We start from the raw sequence: 27052 nt of genomic DNA, 5'->3' as shown, positions 1-27052 counted from the left end.
TCAGGTTGTAAATAAGTTTTACTACAAATATTTGAACAAGGTATTGCAAAGTTGGAAGTATTTACAATAGTTGCTGAAATATCCAGCATTTAAGCAATTCACCCAGGCACGGTTACAAACCACAAAAAGGGTAATAGCTTTTAGACATACTGCATGTGTTACACAAAGGACCGAGCCAATTTCGAAGTCACTCCTAAGATCTGCCATCAAGGCACCTCTAAACAGGTTCTAGGTTATTCTGGTAAACTAACCAGGCACAATACTGTAAGTTACTTCTGGACTCACCTCAGCAAAAATCAACATGAGAAAGATGTGTACACTTACAGTCAGGATACGGCAGACGGAAGGGCGGTAACATCAGTCGGTTTTCCTTCAGGATTTAAGGAGTCACTGGGTTTGTGGCTCTACCCATAAGAGGCACCACTGCACTGACTGTTTTACAGAGTGAAAGGATTGAAGACAGTTACTGAAGATGTAAGAGACAAGTTTACCTAGGTTTGATCTTTTTCAACACTGAAATGCAAGTCATCCTAGTGGATAAACCAAAATGATGGTTCTTCCTTCTGCAGAACACACTGTAAACTCATCAGCTTACTCTTAACATTCAAAGGGGCTTTTAAAGCTATAAGCGACTGCTACCAGAATATACGAGCCTGTAGATGGGTTATACAAAACCCAGGCCATACTGGTGCAAGGTTACAATCCTAGAAGTGTTTTTGCTTCTTCACTCTGTGCCATGAGGGTTTCACTGGCATATTTCTGAAGCAGCTCCATCTTCTTTCTCCGTACAAGAGCTTCCTCAATCTGCAAATATAAAAATAGGATGACATTGAGCTTTATTAAGATGCCAAAACCTAGCACATTTAGCTATTAAGACAAGAGGAAGAAAAACAGAGGAAACAGATCGTGAAAGTTAGAGGTGTGTACGGGTGTAAAAGTAGCTGCATTAAGATGAAGCAGGAGTATCTTTTTTAACACTCAACTGAAGCTCATGGAAGTCAAAAGAAGCACGAAAACAGATGCCTCCATTTCAGATCTGTGCTCCCACCCTTTACAATTAGGGTGTTAGCTCCCATTTTATTTTATATTCTCAGTACAGTCACTTGAATATTGTTTCAAACAATTGTCTCAGAGTCTTAACAAATGCAGAACACGTGCAATTACGCCACCCTCGTCCACACACCCAAAGTAACAGTTTAGTGAGTGTGCCTTTCACAGGAGCAACGGCTGTGAACCTCTTCCTTAAATTTTGTCTAGAAGTGCCAGCAATACACGATTTTTAACCACCATGTACTTTAAAGATCTGCTAATAGCAACCTGCAAGACTTGTTTTAATCTCAGTAATGATTTTATATTTGCCCAGACTGCACACAGCATCTCTCAAAAATAAGTGTTCTGAACCTTAGCTTTTTGTAATTTAGGATCTAGAAGGCATAATCAAGGAATGGAGTGATTTACCACTCAAGAAGAGCGAAGATTACACTGACTACTGTCTTCTAATTAGAAAAGATTGCTATGTGTATCAGTGGTTATGTATTAGGAAGCCAGTTTTGACTCTCAGTTACGCTGTCTTCATTAAGAGAATACCACTGGCCAGAAAGCAATGTTTTTAGGCATTATTTCTCTCCTGCAGTTTTGACAAGCCATTACATGTATATTTTGTCGAACGTGCAGGATCTTGACTTCACAGGAGAATACAGCTTTGCCATCTGACAAGATGGCAGCAGGGGACAAACCACCACATGCTACCTGCACGATGTAAAGGCATACCTACCAAAAGATACATAGCTCCAGAACCTTATTGTCTGAGTTATATTTCAAACAACCTGTCACTGTTACAGTAATACGTACCCTAGAGCAGTTTCAAAATACAATAGTCAACTCAAGGTCATGCCACCAAAATAATTTTAGAAAACTCATGACAGCAAACCCTGCAACTCAGAAATCATCCCATTAAATTAAAAAAAAGTTAGACTGTCAGCAGAAAAGCACAGCAAAGATAAAGTAGGCAATCAGGGTTATCTTGATCATAACACCACAGCACTTTCCCATTTATGTAATACTTATATAGGTTTTGGAACTTCTCAGGTGAAAAGGGTTATAGCAATGGTACCATAATTCTGGCCAGTTCCACAGCATTTGCAAGAGAATTAAACAGCTGCAGAGTCAAGTCACAGAATTAACAAATCAAGGACACTTTTAATTCTGACCTGCCATAAATTAAGAGCTCTGTCTTGCAAAAGTCAGTGTGGATCTCTGCAACTTAACTTTGTTATGTCTTACCTCCTGTTGAGATGGCACTGGAACATGTGCAATAAATTTCTGTTGGCCTTCTTCACCTTCTTTTTCCTTGCCACCTTCCTCATCGGACTGAAAAAAAAAAATGAAGCCACATCAAGTTTACTTTCTAAAGAGGTCATCAAAAAAACCTTTTACTTGCTTTGCCAAAAGGAGCAGGATAGAACATGATCAATGCTACAAACACAAGCAGTAGGTAAATAGGACCGAACAACAAAGGAATATGACAAGCATCACATTCAGATCCTGCTCCTAGACATTTTTAGAATTATTGCTTTCATGCTTCATATAGCTTTTCTTCTGCTGTGGCATGGGCATGAATGTAAAGCTATATTCCCTCCTCTTCCATATCTCTCTGGCTGCCATAGCAAAGCTATAAACAAGAGGAGACAGCTAACCAAGAAGAAAGCAAGTGCTTTAAAAATATATGTACCACTTGCTTGTATAGATCTATACTGTTTTGTTCTCACACCTGAGAACTGGGCTTATGAATCACGAGATGATAGAAATAAAACAGGGTACTGAAGGAACCACTAGTCTTACCTTATGAACTATCTCTTTTTTAGTCTTGTGATAAATCCACTTAGGTATGGACTGCAAAATAAGAGCGAGTTTCCAGTACCCCTTTTACAGATTTTCGAGAGCGGTGGCAACGTCCCTCACTTCTCCTACTGGCATTGGCAGCAGGAACAATGAAGGGACACAAGAGCCACGTCACAGCAGTGACTGCAGCATCAGCACAGCCTTGCTGTATCAGGATTCAACTATAAACAGGATCCTGGCAACCCCTGGTTTTGCTACGCACTGGCAGCGTGAAATTATACCGTACACAAAACTGCTTGTGCTGTTACTGATGTAGACTGCGCTTCGATGCAAGGCTGATCAGTGTGAAGTTAACAACACACTACCTTACAAATACCAGCATTCCAGGCAGTGACAGTCAAATCACAACAAGGTCTCAGCTGTTAGTTGTTTCTCACTCAAGTAAAGTCTTCCCTAGCTGCCAGCTTGCATTGCTCTCTGAACATGGAGCAAGGGTACTCATCCGCTGCAGATTTTTACTCAACAGGGACAGCTGTATAGTGAGTTAGGCAGAGAGAAGGGCAGAACACAGCAGCAGACAGGTTCCTGGCAAAGTAACTGTATGTCCAAGGGGACAGCATAGAAGACATGCGAAATGTTACATCACCTTAGTCATCACATACCTCATCATCGTTGACAGCATAGATATTTACTTCCTCCTCCTCTTCCTCCTCACCTCTGGCAAGTCGTGCTTCTCTCTCCATTTTCCATTTTTCCACTGCTTCTGCTATAACTGGTTAGCAAAGGAAAAACGGCAAGTTATCTGAGAGCAGGTTAAAGCAGCACAGTCCTATTTCCAAAGCTTTTCCAGCAGACTTAAGCTTCTTGCTTAAATCCTCTACATCGGTAACATACACTTACTGTAGAGCCTTGATGTTGTATCTAATAAAATACAACGTCACCTGAGCAAAACCACATTGTGGAAGTGTGGTACTTCCTAATGTCTTAATTTGGGTACATTTTAGACTCTAAATGTCGTGGTTAAATATCAACCTACTTTCTGAACTGAGTAACACGGGGTCACACAACCAGGATAAGTGGCTCTTACAGCTCTGTAGCACGTCAACAGCTATAAGAATGCTGATCACCATGTAGTTAATTAAACATGATTACGCCCCTTACAGTGACGACCCACAAGTCTTTCTTTTCACCTCGTAGTGCATTTCTCTTATTTTATAGCACAATTCCAGTTCTGTAACTTGCTGCTAGCTAGGAGGTGTTACGCTGCTGTATCCCTACTACACAGCAGAGTGCTAGAATGAGCACTAAAACAAGTTTTAAGAAGCTTAATCAGTGACATCGCCAGTGTACAAAAATCCTAGAAAAATGCAAGATTAATGCAACTAGGCAGTATGAAATGCCTACAACCTAAGTCAGCAGTCATTCCTCCTAGCTCTCGAAGAACAAATATTAAAATGCTCTCCCTGAGAAAGCAAGATCTAACTAACTAATGGCACATGGATGCATTTTTGCGTGGTTTTGTAATAGAAAAGTCCCAAATTAAGAAGCTTTTTCAATACTTTGTTTCACAAAAATTTAACTCTTCTGATAACAAGGTAAAAAACACAAGAGCCCAGAAAACAAGTGACCCTAAGAGAATCTTGGCTATTGTGCATTATTAGTACATTAATTCTACAGTAATAGTCCACCTATTGGTTCTGTTAGCATCTCTAGCCTTGTTATTTCAAGTGGCACAATCACTAAAGATAATTCTCTTAAATAGCCACATGAATCTAGATGAGCTACCTCTCCTATTTGCAATCAGCAAGACGTGCAAGATGAACACCGAGTGCGTGGCCTTTCTGGGAGCGCTGCCCCACACAACGTCCCTTCCTAGCTATCAATTGTCTGTCAGCCAGCTACAGTTCACTTGGTTTAAGGATCTAGCCTATGCTGCAGGAGACAGATAAGTGAATTTCCTTTATTCTCCTCTTTCTCCCTGTCCTATAATCTAACCGACAAGGCACGATCTCTAACACATAATGCTGTGGAGATCTCACACATGGAGAAAGGATAAATGTAAGCAGTGGATAACCACCCCAAGATACTAAGTACCGATAACAGTTACAAGCTCAACAACTTGTAATCATTCAAGCACCTCACTTCCTGCAGTTCTGTTTAAAGTTTTTCTCTCTTAATTCCAAAGAGATAATTGTATACAAAAAGAAGCACCAGTCAAGCTAAATCTGATTGTCTTAACTGCTGCGTTCTGTGGAAGAGCCTGCCAAGGGTTTCTATACCAGGACCTTGTCCTACAGAGCACTGAGGATTTGCCTGCAGTTGAAATTTCAAAAGAAGAGATCATAAAACAAACATACAATGCAAACAGCAACAAATTCCCAGGACCAGGACTGAAAGAACTATTTATCAAACAGCTAAGCTCTTAAAGGTGCTGGATAGCCTCTTGCTTAAAGCTACACAAATACCAGAAGATGGCACACAGTGCTGAATTTTAAAGAGAGTTTCAGGAATTAGACTTATAATCCTTATGTCTTTACCAGGCAAGTCAGCAGAAACAAAGCTGGAGAACTAAGTGAGGAGACACATGGATAAATACTATCTAATGAGGAAGTATGGGTTTCAAAGGAAAAAATATTCATAAATATGCTGAAGTTCTGAGATAGATGATGTGGATAAATTAACACAGGCTACCTAAACTTCAGGATTTTCAGAAGGTCCCCTCTAATCTCCAAGAAAACTAAACAGTTACGTTTATGGATAAATCATTAGGTACTACAGGAAACAGATGGTACAGCCAGTTTTCACAAAGGAGGGAAATAACCACTTGAGTTGCACAGATCTCCCTGCTGCAACTTACTCTTTTACATTCTTAAGCATGAAAAAGGTGGGAGAAAAGAATGAGATTTTGCTTCAGTAGTGAATCACTTGCTGACAGTATTAAATCGTTAATAAACATAAAAGCCAACTCTAAAGCACACACCCCCCTCACCCCTGAAATGCCTTACACAATAGTGCACTTGGATACCTCTGTGATGGATGAAATCTGACAGCTAAGCACAAGACAACACCCACAAGGGATGGGTGGGGGGAAATAAATATATATATTTTAACTGCACAGTCCAGAGTCCACCATCACCGCTTCTTGGACTGATTTATCCAAGCTCTGAATGTCACATACCTTTCTTTTCGTGTTCTTGTTCCAGTGGCTCCAGAATACCATCATCTTCATCCCTGTAGCCATAGTATTCTGCATCAATGGCTTTCATAAGCTCAGCTCGAGTTTTCCGAGGTGGTGGGAGGGCTGAAAGAAGAGGACTGTCATTCCTCCAGGTCCATCCTGAGAGCTTGCTCTGCGTTCCCAGTTCCTGTCAACCTCACAGCAACTACAGCTACCTCGTTTGAGCCAATAACCAACATGTGATCTGAACTGCCATCAACGTCAGGAGTACTGGTATTTTACTCTGGCCTGCACAAAACAGTTTGAATACATGACGTGATGCTTCATATTGCACAGCTCCCACCCTGTGGCAATTCTACACTGTCACACACATGGGGTTTTTGCCCCCCTGTACTGGAGTCCCAGTACTGAGCAGTACTTCCCATCATTTTTCTTTGCAGATGGCAAGTAAGAAAGAGCTGATTCAGTAGGCTTGCCTCACTTTCAGGTCCAAGTAATTCCCACTCATTCTATGACAAATCTGTATATAAGGTTTTATCCACTTACATTTGATTCCTGCTTCTAAAATTATGTTCAAGCCAACTTTTTTTTTTTTTTTAATTCTGAACTCAGAGTGCTATTTAGAATTTACCAATACAGTTAACCTCTTACACTAGAAAGTTTCTATAGAACACCTGTCCTTACCATTTGGAACTCCCAGCAGAAAACAGCTTACTCTTTTCTACATTTCCTTAACTACAAACAGCCAAAGGGGTTCTTTGCCCAAAGAAATAGCATTCAATTACTTCTGTTCAGTGTTTCATTTAGCTGATTTAAGACATAGGCCAGAATATGCTGTTACCACCATTCCTCACATACTACAGCAGATACTTTACTCAAGATATACTACTATGTAGAGTCAAGTCTGGGACAAGTTGCTATTTACTTACGTTCCTTTTCAAAAAGTTCTCTAACTCCTGGTAAATCCTTTGCAGCTCCAAAATATTTGTAACCTCTGTTTCCTGGAACCTCCTTCCCTTCATGATCTAACATTTTTGGTCCAATCCGCTAGAAAATAAACAGAGTTCATTGTTTTCAATTTTATTCCTCTTGCATCTTGTGTCTCCTGTTTTCCTGGGCATCTTACGAGTTTAAAGGACTGGGAGAGGAGATATGCTAGAGCAGTTTAAACTACCCCACAAGTAGAACATCTTCATAGCTCATTTTTATACAAGTTCTCTACTTTTACTACAAATCACATTTAAAATGACCATGCAAACTACAGAGAGCCCATACTAGATTGACCTTCACAAAATATCTAAAATTGTCTTATTCTCTGCACTAGTATATTTAGGCATCAGATAAACAAGCACTACTAAATTTGACAGTAAGCATATATTTAAGGTTTTGGCAAGTAAGAGCTAGTGTCATTATTTAATTTTCAGCAGTAACAGGTGAGCCAAATGAAAATCCTTCTCCAGACTGATAGCATACAAGATAGAAAAACAACACTTACTGATGGGTAAAATCAGACCAGTGCTGCAAACTCTTATCGGGAAGGCAAGACCCACTGAACCATTGTTCCAAATGAAAAGTCTGATTTGCTCATCGTGGAAACAAATATTTATTCTAACACAAACTAACATTCGTAGGGGCTGAATAAAGTTCCTCTCTAATAAATGCTGGACAAGTAATATGTAGTTAACTAAACATTGCACATATTTTTTTCATCAGTCACTTTGCTTGTAAGCAGAACCACCAGGTAGTACAAAATAATCTGCACTTACAGCATAATCAGGACCTCCTAGCTCCTTTATTCTAAATTCCCAGTGTCCTTTCTCCCTCAGAAGCTTGTTTATTTCATCGTTCAGGTCTCGAATTCTGAATTCACCTAATCCAGCTGTCAGAGGGGAAAAAGGCAATAAATTAGGCAGTTTACTAGAAGCACCAGAGTAATTTCCAAATTTATGCAATGGAAACAGTATAGTTCACATGAAATACGATTTTTACTGTAACTGCTTAGGACCGGAGATTCAAAAAAAGAAAATGTAATTAAAAAATCTTACCATTTTGAATCTGTGCCACTTTCTTGGAAATTTCTCCAATGATCTAGTTACATAAGAACACAGAAGTGAAGTGAGTTTCTCAAAAAAAAAAAAAAATGGCTAGGAATGACTGAAAAAAAAAAACACCCTAGAAAGATCCAACTTCTTAAATTGGCTTTTTGATCTAGGAAAGAGCCCCAATCAATTTCAAATATCAACACAGATTTTATTCAGACACAAATATAGTATCTCAGACACTTAATCAACATGGAAACATTTTTACAGCTGTACATGTGATGATGGCAGGAACATGTGCAGTACAGAGAAAGGCCAAGAGAGAACTAGGTTTGACCTGCCTTACAACAAAAAGATAATAACATATTGCTGTCTTCAGCTACCTAACGGAGGGTATAGAGAAAACAGAGCCAGACTATTTGAGAGGTGCATGACAATAGGACAAGTAGCAACAAACACAAGTTGTAACTGGGGAAATTCTGATTAAATTCAAGGCGGGGGGGGGAAATCAATAAGGAAGTAATGGAACAGGGGCCCCAAAATGCTGTGGAATCCAAATCCCTAAAGATATTCAAAACTCAGTTGGATGTGGCCCTGGGCAACTTGACATGGTACAACCTGCTCTGAACACTGTGGTGAACTACATGATCTTCCAATCTAAATTATTCTGCAATTTAATTGTCAGCACACTGAAGAAGTCTGAAAAAAAATTTGTAAGTAGGCTGTCTAAATAGAAAGTGCTAAAGTTCTACCTATTATTATAGAAAAATCTATGGCTTGACATTACCTGTCGCCTCCATTTCTCAGCTTTAGGCAATTCATTACACTCTGATGCAAGGAAAGGTCTTCGTTCCTGTTTGACAGAAAGCCACACACCATGAAGTTTTAGCATCAATATATTCACGGCATTTCATGCAAAATTTATTGCTTAATTAACCCCAAACTATGCTACCAAGGTCCAGTGCCTTCTGCTCCCACCTATTTTTAGAAAATGGAAAACAATGACAATTTACAGCCCTGCCAAATTAAACTATCACAGAATAGAAAAATCTACTTAAATCCACTTTTTTTATTCAAAACAAAATCCATCACCTGTTTTTTCAAAACACCCCACAATCCTCTCCATTACAAATAATGCTCCATTTAGGACATTAGGAATTACAACATTTTCAGTATACTAGCATCTAAATAAAATCCACTGTCTCCCAAGTAGCTATTAAGTTTAGGCCTTTCTTTCTCAATTGCTACTACCTAAATAATGTATTTTTTTTCTAAGACGACCTTGTTTTGTCCTCTCTGAACTACAGTTTATCCAAACCACCTTTTTCCCAATCTTCTTCACATTCCATTGACTTGCTTACACAAACTAATACTTCATCTTATCTTTAGGACTCTGTATGCAGTTGTTTTGTCCCTTTCCCTACACTACTTCCACAGCTTTACCTCTTAAAAACCTTCCTTCATAGAGTATACTAGAAACTCTATTCCATCTTGTTCTCTGGCTGCTGTTCATGGAAGTCTCTTCCACTAATTTCTCCAAATGGTTATTTTCAACTTTACTGTTTCGTATTGCTCACACTCACGTGTAAAGCATAATTTCTTAAGGCACAAACATAGGACACCTCAGTTAGTTTCCAGAATTCCTTTGTCAGTTACCCAAAATTAAAAACTACAAATCTATCAAAAAAAAAGAGAACGCTCTGATTCCATGTAAATATTCTTGCAATTTGAGTTATGATTCAGTGAAAAATGTACAAGAATATCCAGAGACAGTTGAGAATCTGTCTTTGAGGTCGTGTGAGGATTTAGGGGTGCTATTTCTTTCATTATATTCGGGGGGGGGTGGGTTAAATTAAAGTTGCTAGGTCCATTTTTTTTTTGTCAATTTTACACCAATTAAAAAAAAGCTAGCTGCATGACAGCGAAGACAACTGTGAACAGATGCATGTGTTGGGTTAATAACATGCCAATGTTATGTCTCATGCAAGCCTTGAGCTCACAATGATCCTGAAGGTCCTCTGTTTTGTGGTTACTGTTTTCTCAGAATATACCAATGATCAAGATTATGAGAAGGATTTCTCTACCTCTTCCGGGAAGAAATCCAAACAAAGCTTGTGATTACTGTCAGTAAAGGTAATTGTATGTGCATCAATTTGTGTAAGTAGTTGCACAAGGAGATAACTTCAGTTTCAAAAATAATTTCCATTTTCTGTCCAGCATGCTGACTCTATAACATTACTGTAGTTTGGGTTTTTTCCAAACTATTACATATTCTACCTATATTACACAAAAAAATTAAGTGACATTCAATTTGCACTTTCTTCTCAGCAGACAAGCCAACACAGCTCTGAAACTACATATATGTAAATTTGTAAACAGGTTATTTAGTTAAGAAAAGTCGATTTACCATTTCTGTTTCACGCCACTAAATTACAGTCCCTACTTCAGCTCCTTTCCAGATGACTAACGACAGACTCCTACAAGATACCTGTATCTGCTACACGACCTTTCCAACAGGTGTCACACAGCTCTGTACAACGCTAACGTTCCATTCTTGACTAGAGCTAACAAAGTTTTAGTGTTTTTATGTCTTACCTTCACTTTTCCTTCCTCAAGCTGAGCTTGCCGAAATCTTGCCAAGGCCGTCCTAAAGAAAAGAGAGGAAACAGATTTACTTTTACAAATCTACATCCCAACAAAACCAAGTTTTGCTCTGGATGTTTATTACGGACTTAATTACAGTCTGTGGTAAACAAAGGCTTCAACATATTCATTGACTAGCTCTTCCAGATAGTGACTTCAACACTAGAAATCCTCGATGATCAGTTTCTTAGATAAATAGAAATCCTGGTAAGCAGCTAATTATTTTTTTCTGTTTAGCATATGCCAGCACATTAGATATTAGCAGCAAAAGGACATCAACAAGTTCTAAGCACATGCATTAAGTTTACATATCTTAGCAGGGGATATATCAAAAAGCAAACAAAACACTCAAGAGAAAAAAAGCTTCGGTAAGCAAAGCAGAAGTTAGTAACCAAGTTTATTAACATTTACCAAACTATTCTGAGTCTCTCACAACTGAGCAGAGACTACACACACTACAGGGGTGTTTTTTATATACAGTTTAATTTATTTATTAGACATTCAATAGTTACGTTTAAAAGCATAAAACAATTGAGCACATTTAAAACCTTTAACAGCATACCTATACCCTGCATCTAAGCCATTTATCTAGGCTCCATCTGCTGTTAAGAAGTATTTCCAGAATGAAAATCACACCATCCAATCCAGTGTCTCAGACGCACTGGACAGGACCACAGTATGAGAGCACCTCACAAAGTATTAGACACCTGTAATCTCTTCAGCCTCTTAGTTACTATTACAAGTATTTTAAGAAAAAGAACAAACATGAGACAAATATATTGAAAACCCCCAAATCTAATAGTTCTAAATATGTGGTCTGCAAATCTTTTTGAAAAATACTCAAGAAAATTAATACAAGTATGTTAAAACCCATTGGCCACTCCCAAGCAAGACGAGTTATACTTAAACCAATGCTGACAGACTCCTGTCCAGCATGTTCCAAAAATGGGACCTGCCTAAACCATAACGGGCCACTACAACACATTTTACATCGATCATCCAGCCCTTGCTGAGCTCCTTCCTTGCGCCGGCGATCAGTGCAGCACTGCCTGGCACAGCTATATGAGCCCCACAACACCGTGTACGGACACCTTGCACCATCTCCAGACCAGCATAACACGGGCAAGTAAGTCCTGAAAAGCATTACTAAACTCCCAGTGCTTTGAAAAGGGCTGAACAGTGAGTCCCACTGGGCCAGCATGGTTCTTTGGGTGTGAACCATGGCACAGAGGGCACAGATGTCTCTGATACCAAACAGAGCCAGTCTCAGGTGCGCAGGGCAGCGTGACACAGGGGCACGACTGTGCTGCTCCAGAAGATGGGATAAGGCAGATCGACCTCTGGAACCCGTAGGGGTCCCCACCCTAAGGCCAAAGCGAGCGGCACCCGTACGGCAGCGCCCGCTCAGGGAGCCGGGGAACCCCAGCAGCACCCCCAGCCTCACTCACATGGCCTTTTCCGCGTTTCGAGCCTGAAAGAGAGAAAACAGACACGGTGTTACTAACGGCCCTCAGCAGCGCCTCACCGCCATCCCCCCCTCCCCGAAACGCCCCCCGCTTCTTAAGGCCTGGAAGGAGGGAGCGGGCACCAGGCCCGCACCCCGCTCCTGATGGGCGGAGGGACATCCCGCCCGGTGTAGCAGCCACCGGTCGCTCCCCACGGAATCCCCACCGCCGGGCAACAGCACCAGCGGGCAGCAGGGACCCCCCCGGCCGCCCCAAGCAAGGCCCCACACTCACCATGGCGGCAACCGGCTCCCTCAGCCACGCCGGTACAGCAACTAACACCAACTGCGCATGCGCACCGGCGGGGGGGTGTGTGTGTGCGCGCGCCCCGCCCCATAGCCAATGAGCTGGGGGAGACGACGACACCGCGCATGCGCGCAGGCGGGCGGCGCCCCGCCCCTCGGCTAGAGGGTGGGGGGAGACGACGGCACCGCGCATGCGCAGAGCGCCCGGCGCGGCCCTCAGACGGCTTGTACACCGAGAGCCCAGAGCCGTTACCTGGAGCGCTTTTCACGGACCACAGTTCGTACAGCACATCTCCGTGTTTTAACACTAAAAATGTCTGTACTGCGCTATTTTTCTGTATGTAGCGTCAGCAGCGAGTGTGGGTTCTGCGCCGCCAGGCCTCCACAGCCCCGGGTGCACACACCACGGGCAGATCAGAAAATGCAACTCTCTCGTGCAGCAGCGAGTGGATTTATACCATGCATTCATATGAACAGCTAAGGGGAACCAAGGTATGAAATGCCGTGTTTGGGATCCCCCTCAGAACGATTCACATGCTGAAGGAGTCACAGTTAGCTTGCCTGGCTCACCACTTTCAAAATACAATTCAAGTAGGTGATGTGCAAAACTGTAAACTCCCAGCTACAAAATTTTGATTTGCACAATAATATTTGTTAGTCTTTTATAAAAGAGTAACTAGTTTTCCTGCTAATAATTTGAAAGTATTTCTCTTGAAATCCAAGTAGCTCTGTGCTGTGCTCTGTTCCAACGTTTTTGCTCCCGCCATACTTTAAGGGACATCAAGCCCTTCTGGAAAAGAAATCCGACACTTACCTCCTGTGGTGTTACTGCAGCATTTTTAGATCACAAAATAATAGTAATAAAAGTAAAAAATATTTTTGTATTCTTCCATATGCTTAGTTTCCCCACTTAGGAATGGAAAAGCACTTTTGCAGGTATTTCATATGTCACATTCAAGACTTCCTGCCCAGCAACAGCATTACAGGACATGGATTTAGAAACACGACACACCAACCACCTCCTCTTTATTCACCCAGCATAGGCTGCCACCTTTAATGGCAACATCCATCAACCCTTTGCTGTTTGTTGGTCTAAAAACCAAACTGGGAAAACTGGTTTTCAGTGAGAATTTACTCAATAACACTTCCCCTTCCAGAAAATGCTAGGCCTTCAGAGATCCCTGCATGTAGAAAACAATCTATTACACACTTACCTCTCTGCATTCCTGATCCATATAATCCACCAGATCTATGAAAACCACTACACTGGAGTTTGTCACGGGATTGGTCTTCAAAACTAATGAGATGATTCAGTGTTAGTGAAAAATATTAACATGGAACAAATGAAATACTAGGCTTGATTTTTCCAAGGCCCAACAGTTTCTGAAATCAGTATTTGCTTGTTCATCTTGTTAACTTTGAAACCACCAACATTTGAAGTAGTATCTAAAGTAGCATATTATTATATATATATTGAAGTAGTAACCTAAACTGCTCTTGACAGAAAGATGACTAGGAAGAGATCCCCGAGTTGGAATAATTTTCTCCTTTTTCAAGTTACACCCTGGTTGGTATTTCTCAGCTTTCAAATCAAATTTTGTTACAAAAAAATACATCTCGGAAAACACTACTACTTTTCAGACACACAGAAATTACTGTGACAATGTAACAGTTAAGCACCAGAGTACTAAGAAGCAGTGGCTGCAGGATCTCTGTAGCCAATCTTTATCACCAACTCCTACAGGAATAGAAAAGTATAGATGTCACCAGCACTGCTGGTCTTTGACACGGCAGTTTTTTTAGCTACAGGTTAAGTCACAAAGACTTTCAGGTTTCTGTAATCACAGAGCATCAAGCTTTATTACTATTCAACTAAGATAATTATATGTAAAGATTCAGTTAATTTATACTAACTTACCACTAGGCTGAGCAAGACTACGCTATGACTAGGCTATCTGTACTACCCCAAGCCAACCCACGCATTTCAATCGTGGATTTTGTGCCGGTTTTCACAACCGCGTTTAAGATGCAAAAGCACACTCATGCTCCAATAGCAGCTATTAAAAAATAAAGCCCAAACACACACACCTCCACACAACTCAGGCAAGGACCTCTTCCCCACCCCTTAATTCCACAGAGATGAAAAGCTTTGTTCTTCAGCAAATAGGCTGGACAAAAGGCGTCCTGTCAAAGGATTACAACCAATTGTAGTAGCAGCCACCCTCTCATTTTGGTTTTACACTCTGTAGCACCTGCCTATTACATCTTTATGTCACACTGACCAGGCAGAATATTTTTCTGCTTAGGCAAAGCAGTACAATAACATTCCCTCTTTAGGTGCTTCAGAGACTTCTTCCGACAGTTTGTTTCCTTCTGTCTCTGCAGCAGTCCCAACTCAGCCTTTCTAAAACCTGCTCAGGTTAGCCGCTGCCAGCCGCTGACCCAGGCTCTAGCCACCATGTACTTGGTATCTTCACTCAGCATCTCTTTCTACCTGAACTATGGCTCAACCTTTTCCACAGACTTTGAACATCAAACCCAGGCTGAAAACTTGAGTTCTTTATAAATGTTTATTTCATTAAATGTTAAGGAACTCTAAAGTGCTATGGCAGCCCACTGCAAAGCAGCAACAATCTGATCAGAGTTCACATGGTATGACACAGCAGCTATGACCATCACAATTTTCTTGGAGACACACACTTTAGATACCGGATTTCCTGAAACAACCTGAAGATTATGAGGTAATATGCCTGCTTTTACAGTTTCAAACACTCCCAGGTAAGACTCCTCATTGGGATCTTCAACTGAGTTCTCATCAGTCTTCCGTAAGCCTTACTCGTGCTAAGCCTGTGGCTTTCAGCAGACAGTAAGTTGTTCCTGGAAGACCACAACCTTCAGCGGCACTACTGCATGAACCATGTCACTTTTGTAATTTTCGCTTATTCTGGAAGCAAGGCTAACGTGATACTTAACTGATTTAACACAGATCTAGAAGACAATAGCGCTAATTTAGTTTTACTCTAGCGTAGCCGTACGTTATCAGTCTGGTACTTCTCTCTAGAGAGATCCACACACAGTTGTCCCAACATGACAGGCAATTTTTCACCGCTACAGCATACACAGCCTGTGAAAGACACTTTGGGACTTGAAAGAAATGAAAGCCTTTGGTCTGTGTGTGAAGATGCAAACAAAGCACACTATCCCTGATGACGGCCAGAGTGTGTATGATCTGCCAGAGCTCCTGAAGTCAGCCCAAGCTCAGGGAGGTACTCCAGCTGAAGCTGCCCTTGGCTGTCTTTAACACCAGACGCTTTCTACAGTCGTGCCTTACAGGGGAGCAGTGACCAGTCAACAACTCCTACCCTTGTTTGTCTTGCACATCAAGACTTCATTCACTTACTGAGCGGATGTACTCAAGACACACTCTGCATCAGCTCACTTTTCAACTGCGTAACTTTATAACCATTTACTAACCCTTGCTCAACCAACACAGTAGAACACGTGGGAATGGAAAGGGTCTGTAATATCAAGATGTTTGAAATGATAGTTCTTAAGTGTCATGACATTTGTGAAGGCTGAAGTAGTGCTAGCAGACCATTAAACTACTCCAGATTTAGAACTCCATGTACCTTCCACAACTTTTCTGACTTCAACGATTTTTAAAGAAATGCTTTTAACTGCATCAGCATAGATGAAACAAGCCCACTCTGAGACCACGCAATCCATTCACATGAACATACACAAGAAAGAAGAACTGCATACTTAACATATGTACAATTTGATGCTACCAGATGGAGACTTAACATAAGACAGTACAAAAGAAAAGTCCAAACTAAACTTTACACCTCCACATACCCCTTTTTAATGTTATTTTGCACTGTGTACATGAAAACCAAAAATAAACAAAAGGAACTTTAGCCAAACTCCCCTTCCTCCTCCAGCTTTATTGATAGTTTAAAATTACATTTTCTATGTTCTAGGACTTCAATTGCTTTTACCATCTTACTTTAAAAACTGATTACAAGCAAATGAAACTCAGTTGTCTAAGTGATATAGTATACAAAAATAACATCTTGATTTCTGTGAAAATGCATTTATTTGCAACTCCTGAATAGCTCCAAATTGTATATGCTATGAGCACTGATGTCTGGGTTTCAGATTTACTTTGAAGTATTTATTCAAAAGCTTCCCATTACGTTCTGTATCTCCAACATGAACATTCACTGACTGAATTACTGTTACTTTTAAGTTTATTCCTGATTTCTCTCTCTCTCTCATGGCCATTAACAGGCATGTGCATCTTGTTTATTTACTCCCACTCAGCTATATGCTCTAGGTAGGGCCTGATACAGATATTACTTGGTGTTAACAGCTACTGAGGTCAGACAATCCAAGGCCATTGTAATAAAATTAAAGTTATGAGGAAGTTTAGACACTTCCAGAATTTCTTTCCTCCTGCATAGGATCACTTCCATGTAACCCAGAGAGGGTTTTGCTGGTCTGACTCAACTCTTCCCACTCATCAATCCCTATTCACCAGTGGCACGGAAAGGGGGTTCTTTAACAAAGCATTATACATAACACCTCTACCAAACTAAACATAAACATTTTTTGTAGTTAAATGCAGAAAGTTGATTTTTCCACCCCTTTCCTCCTTTTACACGGCAAGTAAAGCTCACTGGCCTGGGAGTAGCCTCTATCTGCCAACCTTTGGCCAGTGAAGAGGATTCAGAGAAAAATAATACAACCATCAATCAGAAAAAGGAGGGGCGACAAAGGAAAATAATTAGGCTGTAGCTTCAATTGTGCATTCCCGTGCAAGGTGCCCTGACTCGCCGCAGCGATAGCAGTTGACTTCACTGGTCTTGCTGCAGTTGATGGCTACATGGCCAGTTTCACCACACCTGGAAAAAAATAAATTATTTTATCAACACCATCCAGAACAGTTACTCTGAAAAGGAATCCTATTCTGCCAAGTACATAAATTCCATGCAACACTAATTCCGCATTCAAGAATTCTGCTTCAGTGTTTCACAATTCTTTGACATGAAGCAAGTTTCTATCTTCACCAGAGCCAGGAACTGTTCCCCAACCAATCAACTCACATTAATCACCATATATGCCAAAACCCCCAATACATCAAATATAGAGTTGTGGGTTTTTTTTTCTATGCATCAGGTTTTGCATGCTCTGATGCTTCTGTCTGCAGTTAACCCTTGTTTAAGAGTAATGAGTTTTAACTCAAATGCACCATGTTCTCTCTCCTCCCTCCACAGGAAGGAACCTTGGTAACGGTGAAGAACGTGGCACTCAGGAATGTACTGTTTCTGGTATAGGTCTGCATTTAAAAACCAGACAGCATTTTGAAGCTGGCATTTCCAACCGATTTAACATCCGCTTCTATGTGCGGTTCCTACAACCAAGACATCTTAAGTACATTCCTGCTGGGGCTGGCTGTGCCAGTCAGCTGATTTGTACAGCTGGAGTTTCTTAGTTCCAGCATAAGATACAGGGTACCCAACTCCAGTTTAAATTTGTGCAAGTACTTCCCGTTACCTGAAGTAAAAAGATATGGCCCTTCCCTTTCTCCTGTACAGCCTGAACAATTTAACACCTGCATTATTCCGGCCATTTAGAGATGTGCATCATCAAATCTATTACTTGCCTTTGCTAGCAGGTGTTTACTTCTAAACAAGCTACCCACTCAAAGCTTAATTTTCTAACCCAAACTAGATACAGAATGCATCTATCAGGTAAGGTGCATTTTGCAGTTTTCTCTCGTCAGTTCTTACCTATAGCATTTCACTTTGGTGCAGTCTTTTTGAATGTGTCCAAACTCTCCACAAGAATAGCACTTCTGCTCATCTGCATGGTCACAGTCACGAGCCAGATGGCCAGGTTTGCCACAGTTGTAGCAGCACTGCTCTCTCTCCCTCTTCGGCTCCTTGCAGTCCTTCGCAATATGGCCACCTCTACCGCAGTTATAGCAGGCTTCCACAATAAGAAAAACATACCAAACAAGACTATAAAACCTTGGTAGAGTAAGATGTAGCATGCTTCTAATGAAGGACATGTACATCTTGTTTCCAGTGAATTACTGGCAGTGTACTGTATCCTTCTCTTCAACCACAGATCTCTGTCCCTGTGATTGAAGAGATAGAATATTTAGTGATACTTACCATCCTCCTGAAGATCACAGTCCTTGGCAAGATGGCCAGACTCACCACAGCGGTAACAAATGTCCGGGAGAGATGAAGACATGAACTGGAAGCCTGCTTGAAATGGGTAACAGGAGAAAAAAAAAGGTGAAGGATTAAATTAAGAATATTCTTAAGAGTTAATCAAGGACACTGTCAGCTGAACTGACAAGTTAACTCCACTCTCAGAGGCCCCTGGCAGAATTGTTACGCAGGGGCAAGAACCAGCCAACAGGTGTCCCAACTCCCTCAGACTAACAAAGCCAGTTTTACATGCTATTCAGAACAGTTAGCTAAAGATCTTGCTGTACAAATACTGAAAACCACAGTGATCAATCACCTCTGCCACGGCTTCTCATCCCACGACCACGGCCAATTCCAGTAGGGCACTCCCGAGCCCAGTGGCCGGTACGGCCACATTTGAAGCATTCGTTGCTGCTCATGGCTGCAGATTACCTGCCTGAGGAAGAAAAACATTTTTAGAACACCTTCTCCTCCCTCAAAGGCTACATTAAAATAAGAGATTTATAGTCTTCCCACCCTCCTGGCAAGGGCAGTGAAAACCAAACAGGACTTCTGGATAACTCGGTACTTTCTTGTACAATACCTGATCATACTATTAAAACCACTGTAGGAGGTAAAAGTTTGTCTCAGTTTTGCTTGGAGTAAGGCAGCTTTGAACAGCCAAAGAAACAATGTGCTATATATCTTTGCCTCTAATTAGTTCCTGTAGCCAGTCTTTGCTTCAGAAACTTACAAAATACTCAGGAGCAGGGGAAAAAAAGTAGATGACTCCTTTAACTACTGTCTTATCAACCTTACTGATGCTCTCTACCAGCTACTTATCTCAACAAATTATGTCTCCCTGGTAGTTGTTACACTTTCTCTCAAAGTGTCTGGCTGGTAGCTACCACATTTATCGACAATCAAGCTTCATTCTGGAAGATAATTTTAAGAATATTAAACCTAAAGCCTTGAAGAGCGCATTCACTTTACATTTGAGGAATTCACTTCTTTTATGACCTGAATAGCAGTCAAACTCTGAGAAACAAGACTTACAACTTCAATATATTAACCTACAGCTCAGAACTACTTCACTCCCAGGCTTACATGAATTTGGCTTCCCTGAAAAACACCCGACACTAGCCAGATATATAGAAGGCTAACTTGGAAAACGTCCTTAGAATGCTAAGGAAACATCAGATAATTATGCCTGTCCGAGACAGCATTAACCACTTCTTTTGCCCATATTGGGGAATGGAGGTATGCATTTCATTCAGCAGAAAGTCAAGTCTGCTGCAGGCCACCAAAGCAGTTGTTAGTACGGGGTAGGTTACACAGACTGCGGTCACAGTACCATAACTCCCCTAAGCTGTAAAAGTTACACAAGCCTTCTAGAACTAAAAATAAAAGAACAAGTTTAAAAGAGATTCCAATTTAAATGTTTAAGTGTGCTTGAAGACAAGCTTAAAGTACACTAGTTCAAAAATACACACGTCAAGCTTTGTTTTGATGAAATCTCCTTAAGTTTAAATACTTCACATGCTCTCTCCCAATTAATTATTTAACCCAACAGAAGGAGAATCATTATCTGGTATGTTTGCTCATTTACCTCATCCTCCAATCAAGATAATCCTCCTGTAACCCTACAATTTATTTATGTTACAGAATGCTTCCCCCCTCCCCACCACAACCATCCAGCATTACAGATTACCAGGAATGTTCATGAGTTGTGTCTTGAAGAAAGCCACTACAGAAGCAGCAAGAACACATGACCTCAGGAAGGAACCAGAATTAGCATCCTGACATTTAGCTCTTAAATGGACAGCATATATCTAAACATGATTTTTTAGTTAGCTATTTTTAAAGGACTCCAATGTTGAACAAATTTAATATGGCTTTTTAGACATCCCTCCCTCAAAACAGCTCCTCTCTTCCTCCGGTCATCTTAAGCACAGCAGTGATCACCCATCCTTCAAACCACAGTAGAAGCCTGAGAATTCAAAGTACAAGAGATAGAAACTTTATAGTATGTTGCTTCTGTAATCCCACATCTACCTTCCAGCTGGACCAGATGTTGATATTTGCTCTTAAAATTAAGTTCTGCAATGAAAGGATGTAGGAAGATCTTAAACAGATGTTAACAGGAATAAAATGCCTGGTTGTCTGAGCAATTAAGAGATATACTTGGATTTTACATGTAACCCAGATTTCTCTGCTTTATCTCAGTGTTCATGATTTCAAACTATCTTATTAGGACACCCAAGTGTGAAGAGCTGTCTACTACTGTGGCAGCAGCTGGCACTCAGTGCGCTATTGTTGATGCCTGTTTTCATAGCAACCATGTTGACACTGCAGAACAGGAAAAACACAAGCAAAGACAACTGCAGGGGCTGGGCTCAGGCACAATAGTTGACACTGCTTTTAATTTCAAGGGACACAAGATGAGGTGCCTGAATTATATACCAAGATATATTCTTCACTCAACTTGCAACTCTCAAAAAAAAAGTCTTCACCTTAAAACATTAGAGAAAGCAACATAAGACCTGTTAAAAAGAGAAAAATAGTATGCCAACAGCTCTAACAGAATTGCAATGTATCTTTGCAGATACTAACAACTACCAGACTTTTACTCCAAATCATGAGCTTGAGACTACAGCATGCAGTTACCCATATGAAGAATCTAACATAACCAGCTAGGTTAACATATGGGAAAAGACAAATGTTTTAATAGGTGAGCTAGATCTGCTTTAGATACACAGTGGAAAAGTTTTAACACTCAGATTAATCTGCCAGCCGGTATCTAGTCTGTCAATCTGCCAGTCAGGATCTGCACAACTGACAAAAGCTCACTACTCATTGCCTCAAAGGAATCTGAAAGAGAAGTTCTAAATCTGATTCAAAGTTGCTGCCTTTTTAATTCCTCCTTCAAGATGAAAACCTCAAGTTTCTTTTCCTCTGGTATACAGCAAATTGGCAAAATAAGATTACGTAAACTTAGCAAGAAATCTCAATTCAAACAATAATCTCTTCACAACTATCCTTCAAGACTATTTTGAGAGATTCAGTTAAAAACCTTTCTCTTCAAAGGCCCCTTTGCTCTGAGCTGAGAGATATTTGAAGGCTACAACTGCCATAGAAGTACAATTACAAAGCACGCTGCTCTACCTTCAGACACCTTAAGTATATGAAAGTACCCGTTTGCCTGGAATTTCTCTTCAGCAGTCTTCTAATGTTTAACTTCTGCATTCTTCCTGTAAAGGATCTGAAACCGAATACAAGCTCACCAGCTAGGGGTGGGTGCAGCTGACACTAGTTTTACTTACCTCACATTCTGAGAAGTCTTATACAGGACAAAATTCCCCACCAGCGTAAATCATTTTATAAACCAATATAAGGATTTAGTTTTCAGATAAAGCCAACAGCCACCTTTAAAGGAGCAATATCCAGAAAAGGCCGGTTCAGAAGACAAGTCCTTAAATGGACAGCAGGTTGAACACCATTACATTTTTCAGTTACTTCCAAGAGAAAGAAATGAGTACAGTAAAAACCACCGAAGTTCAAATTCTCCTCTATTAGTCAATATTCCTCCATTTTGTCATCACAGGCAAGTTTCCAGCAGTTCCTTTTATCTATCAAGGCCACCTTAAGTAAGCTTTCTGCAAGAAGGCTGCTTGTTTAAGTCTTCTTGGAAAGTTTTCACTCAGTCACAACTATTAGTGTTTTCTGCAGTTGAAATGTGTTATACAAAGCAGCTTTCCCTCCCTTCCTCCCCTTCCCTGCACCCTTTATGTCCCAGAACTAGATTTTTACCTCACCAGGACAAGAAAATGGAATAATGGAATACAAATTACAACTATGGCCTCATCTAGCATTTCTCAGTCAGGTCTAATTCTGCAAGATCTACCAAGCCACTGCCTCTCAGAATAGATTCCAAAACTTGAAGAAACACAAGCCTAGCTGTCTCAAACCTTACCTTTCTACTAAGGGATAAGGTAGTTATTTACCTGAACTCCTTCTACAGAGCTCTGTCTTGAAGCTGAAATAAGTCACCTTGCAGCTATTCTGCAAAATACTAAGAATGAATTTTAGACTTTGTTCTGTATCATTATCCTACTACTAAAGATCATGGGCTGAGAACAACTCAGTGATTTAAGTGCCACCACAGTGGTTACACCTAGGCCAGATTTGAAGCTTTTGAGTGCACCTTTAGCACCAAACTTCAAAGTGACAAAGTTTCTTTGTGATTCTTCTAGTGATATGAGAAACCTTGAAGTTTCTTGTATCAAGCTTCAAAGTGGAAGATTATGGCTTTACAGTTAATACACATTCAAAACTTTTAAAATGGGAGAGGTGCTGTTGATCTCCAGTCGTCACACACAAGATTCAACAATATCCAAGTCTGTTTTAGCAGCCCATCTGGACCCAGTGATGGAAAAAACTACCACTATGCTCCACTGTAATACTCCTTTATTCTATGGCTTTTAGTCTAGATGCCCTCTCAGGAAGACGTTTAATAAACAAAAGTAAAACTAACTCGGGCTCCTCATAGTAGAAAGGAAGCTGAACTTCATCTTTAAGATTACTCAAGATTCTTCTGGCTAGTAGCAGCTCCTTAGAATTCAACAGCCCAACAGGGACAATTATCTTTATTAAATTTACCAGATGCTTCTTTTGATCTACGAGTATCACTTCCATTTGATATTAATAGGACTTCACTCCTTCAGTCAAGGGACAGACTAGATAAAAGCCACTGCTAGAGCCTGCATACTTAAGAGCTCTTTGGCAAGTCAGCTATATCAGAGGCAAACATTGAGAAATCAGCAGTTTCCTTCCAGGCTGTTGGTGAACAACCTACAATGTCACACCTGAATTTGACAAGCCAGCCCAGAGACAGCATGAACATGGCAAAACCCTTACGTAATAGGAAGCATAGGTTTGCTTTCCTGAAAGATAAAGAAACAGCAAGGCAGAAAGGACTGCTAACTGAAGTCCTAGCATTTAGTTTCAAAAGATAAGTCAAAATATTACTTATTTAAAAAGAAATGCTACCCATGAGAAGTTTATTTCCCAAGAAGCATGTTTTGAAAATTCCTGAACACAGGACACATGACTGTCAGCAAAGCTACTCAGTATTCGGCTGGTTGAACTTCCCCCATCTGTAACCTGAAAACATGCAAAAGAGAGATTTAGCAATGCTCCCATCTCCGGCTTTTGCCCTCGCTAGAAGAAATACAAAATTAAGTATTCTGACCACCAGGTAACAGTACCCCAATTCTGAAGGGAAGTAGCTTGAAACTTCAAGAAAACCTGCAGAAGTGCAAAACCAAGCCCTACGCTCCGTATGGGTCCCCTCAATACATTCCACAGCCCATCTGATCCAAGAATGCTGAACATTAACTAAAACTCAAGAACTTGGATCCCTACTGAGGGGCCAGAAGCCAGGTCAGAGACATCATGACTTCAATTAGACCAGTAATTCTCAGATAGCTCTCTTGACATAAATCAGAAGGAGAGCAAAAGTTCATTAAAAAAAAGTGACTGTAGCACTTCATGCCTATCCATACTAGTTCATATAGACAGGAAAAAACTATAGATTTTTCTATCAAATATGCACATTCTACCTCTTTCCCCTTTCTTACTGCTACCAGTACTAAGTTTTAAACTTTAGGAGAAGTAAGTAACATTGGCAACATGCTAACTTTTTAACATAAAATCCAGTCCAGAAGTTTAAAAAACATCGTAGGGTAAGCCTGTAACTCACAAGGTTGTTGCGTAGCCCTGGTGAACTCATTTAATCTCTTCACTTTGAAGACAGATACAGGATTGCTTCTCTAAGCAAGTTTGCATTGAGAAAGAAAAACATGGGACTAGGCAACCCTAAACACTGCATGGTAATGGGCTCTTACTAAGTGCTGAAATGAAAATAAAACCACTATTAAGTTTAATAATTTCTGATGATAATTCTGGATACTATATGAGTAACAGCGGTTACTCGAGAACTATGTCTGACAGGAACTTAAATAAAAGGCTGCTCCACTAGTCCGTGATCTGTAGATGTCACAGGCTATTTTTCCTATCCATTTATAGGTCACAGTTGGATTTGGAGCAGGCCACCATCCATGCCTGCGGTCGGAGACAAATAGTTGCAACACCTCGACCCTCTTGTCTCCGGCAGAGCCTCACACGTGGGGAGCCACGTGGTGCGCGCGGGCCCCGCCGCCGGCCTGCCCACTCAGCCACGGCACAGCGGAGTTTAGCAGATTAAAAAAAAAAAAAAAAAAAAAAAAAAAAAGAAAGAACAAACAGTTTTATTTCAGCCACCTTCCACCCAGTTCCCGGTCTCACAGGATCTCCTCCTCCCCACAAACTCGCTGCAGCCACTCACCCACGGGGAAGTTAAGTCACACGCCCCAGCCCGCGCACCGAGGGCCGGGGCGGGCGGTTCCCGCTCTCCGCGCCGCCAGGCCGGCCACCGCGCCGCCCTCCGCCCCCGCGCTGCGGGCCCGGCCAGCGGGACACGTCGCCGCAGCCGCCGCCGGCCCACGGCCAAGAGGCCGCGCACCGCCGCCGGCCCAGCGGGAGCGAGCGCCCGCAGAGCGCCCGAGCGGCCCGGGGCAGCCCCCTCCCGCCCAGCCTCCCTTCCCCCAGAGCGGCGCAGGCTCCCAACGCCTCCCGGAACCCGCCAGAGCCTGACTCACCCGCCGCCGCCACCGCCCGCCCTCGCAGGGCCCGCGGCGCCCCGCGGCTCCCACAGCACTCCCCCCACCGCCCCCCGCCCCGGGACCCGCACCCCAGCCCCAGCGGGCCGCTCGCCGCCACTTTCCCGCGCGCTAGGCCGGAGTGCGCCAGCGCCATCATCCCTCCGGGACTCAGCTTTCGCTCCCCCACCCGCGGCCCCGGCAGCTCCCCGCGCCGCCGAGGCCGACCCGGTGGTTACCTGCGGACCCTCGACCCAGCCGCGGCAGCCGCCCGACCGTAGGCCCCGCTCGCTCGCTCGCCCCGGCTCTGGCCGCCCGCTCCCGGGTCCCTTCTGGCTGCGCCACACGCGGTTTGCACACGGCCCCACGCGCTCTTCCCCCCTCCCCTCCCCTACTACTCTGCGCACGGCTCACCGGAGCCCACCTCCCAGCCAATGGGCGCAAACCGCTTTTCCGGGTGGCCAATCGGAGTTGCGGACGGGAACACCCAACCATCGCAGCGGAAAGGTGGGAGGGGCCCGCCTACTGGGCCTCCCCTCGCTCGCCTGCGGCGGGTGGGCGGGGCCGGGGCGGGCCGGAGGGCGCTGCGGCACCTCCCGGCCCCGGCAGCTCCGGCTTCCTCCCCGTGCCCCCCGCCCGCCTCTCGCCTGGCGCGGCAGGGACCGCCCGGGAGCCCCCTCCCTCCCTTCCTCCCCCCCCCCCTTCCCGCCGCGGTCCGGGTGCAAACCCCGCGGCGGGTAAGCGGGCGGGGGGGCTGCCGCCCCGGGAGAAGCCGCTCGGCCCCACGCGAGATCGGGTGGAGCGGCCGGCGGGGAGCCGCTCGGTCGCTCGCCCGCCTCGCTGCTGCCGCGCAGCCTCCCGCCTCTCAGCCTCAGCAGACGAGCTCCCCGCTCCCGCCCCTGTGTGTCGTCCCCCCCCCCCCCCCCCCCCCCCCGCATGCCCAGCGAGGCTGGCGGCGGACTTGCCGCCTCCGAGCCGCCGCTTCACTCCCCCCCCCCCCCCCCGCCGCGGAGGCCGCTTCGGGCACCTGTGCCGCCCGTACGGCGCGGAGGCCGCCGGCCCAGGCTGAGGGGAAGGGGGCAAGGAGCCCGCGGGAACGCCCGCCGCGGCGGCAGCCATCTTGACGGGCCGGCTTGGCTCCCGTCCTGCCGGTAGCACTAGGAAATGGTGGACACGAGGCGCGGGCGCGCGGGGGTCGGTGGTGTCTATCGCGAAATAACCATCTCCTGTAACTTCATTAGTGCTGGTGAGGACACCCGGTTAATAAGGCTTCTGATGGTTTCACATGACACAGCCAAAAGGCACATGGAGGAAAATGGTTTTTGAATTGAATTTCTGAACAAAATTTATTCTCTCGGAATCGGCATTACACAAGTCTCATAAACAATGTTCCTACTCCGTACTCAGCTATGAGGATTCTTACACAAGCCCTCTCCCTTTTCCCTAGGCACTTTGTAAATGAATGGGCAACTAACTACTGCACCAAACCCAGTTCTGAGTGAATGTCCTAGGAAGTGCAATACACCAGCAACATCCACAATCATTCTGTGCTTGTGGTCATCATCGTTTTGTTTAAAATTCCCCCCTTTAAACTCCTTGTTGAAATGTCTTTTCCTTCCTGTCGGTTATGGGAGCCAGAAAGCCCTGCTGGGGACTCGTAAGTAAAATATCCGTGTGAGGCTGATGGTGGAGATACTTTGGAT

The 27052-nt window shown here is 42.9% G+C and overlaps 2 protein-coding genes across 6 annotated transcripts; both read right to left on the bottom strand.

Annotated features, from left to right (window-relative positions):
* On the bottom strand, positions 1-12496 carry ISY1 (ISY1 splicing factor homolog). The gene is made up of 11 exons (XM_032995857.2): positions 12441-12496; positions 12150-12172; positions 10654-10705; positions 8846-8911; positions 8065-8107; positions 7786-7898; positions 6949-7066; positions 6020-6142; positions 3504-3613; positions 2284-2370; positions 1-804 (listed from the first exon to the last, which is right to left on the bottom strand). The coding sequence occupies exons 1-11, from the start codon at positions 12441-12443 to the stop codon at positions 697-699; spliced, it is 846 nt and encodes a 281-aa protein (XP_032851748.1). The 5' UTR covers positions 12444-12496; the 3' UTR covers positions 1-696.
* Positions 12497-16289: 3793 nt separating this feature from the next.
* Positions 16290-25878, bottom strand: LOC104356606 (CCHC-type zinc finger nucleic acid binding protein). Of its 5 annotated transcripts, none has more exons than XM_042806998.1 (5): positions 25764-25878; positions 18989-19108; positions 18631-18726; positions 18244-18445; positions 16290-17355 (listed from the first exon to the last, which is right to left on the bottom strand). In XM_042806998.1, exons 2-5 carry the CDS (start codon positions 19089-19091, stop codon positions 17238-17240), a joined length of 519 nt encoding a protein of 172 aa, XP_042662932.1. In that variant the 5' UTR covers positions 19092-19108; positions 25764-25878; the 3' UTR covers positions 16290-17237. The 5 variants fall into 5 exon arrangements, with proteins under 5 accessions (XP_042662932.1, XP_032851704.1, XP_042662933.1 ...); XM_032995813.2 differs by lacking the exon at positions 25764-25878 and adding an exon at positions 25589-25724; XM_042806999.1 differs by lacking the exon at positions 25764-25878 and adding an exon at positions 25589-25724 and having other exon boundaries at positions 18244-18442.
* Between the last annotated feature and the right edge of the window lie 1174 nt (positions 25879-27052).

Source organism: Tyto alba, unplaced genomic scaffold (assembly GCF_018691265.1).
Source record: "Tyto alba isolate M040663 unplaced genomic scaffold, T.alba_DEE_v4.0 Super-Scaffold_49, whole genome shotgun sequence".
NCBI lineage: Eukaryota > Metazoa > Chordata > Aves > Strigiformes > Tytonidae > Tyto > Tyto alba.
Note: the sequence above shows the minus strand (reverse complement) of the source record. Positions and strands in the feature narration are given on the sequence as shown.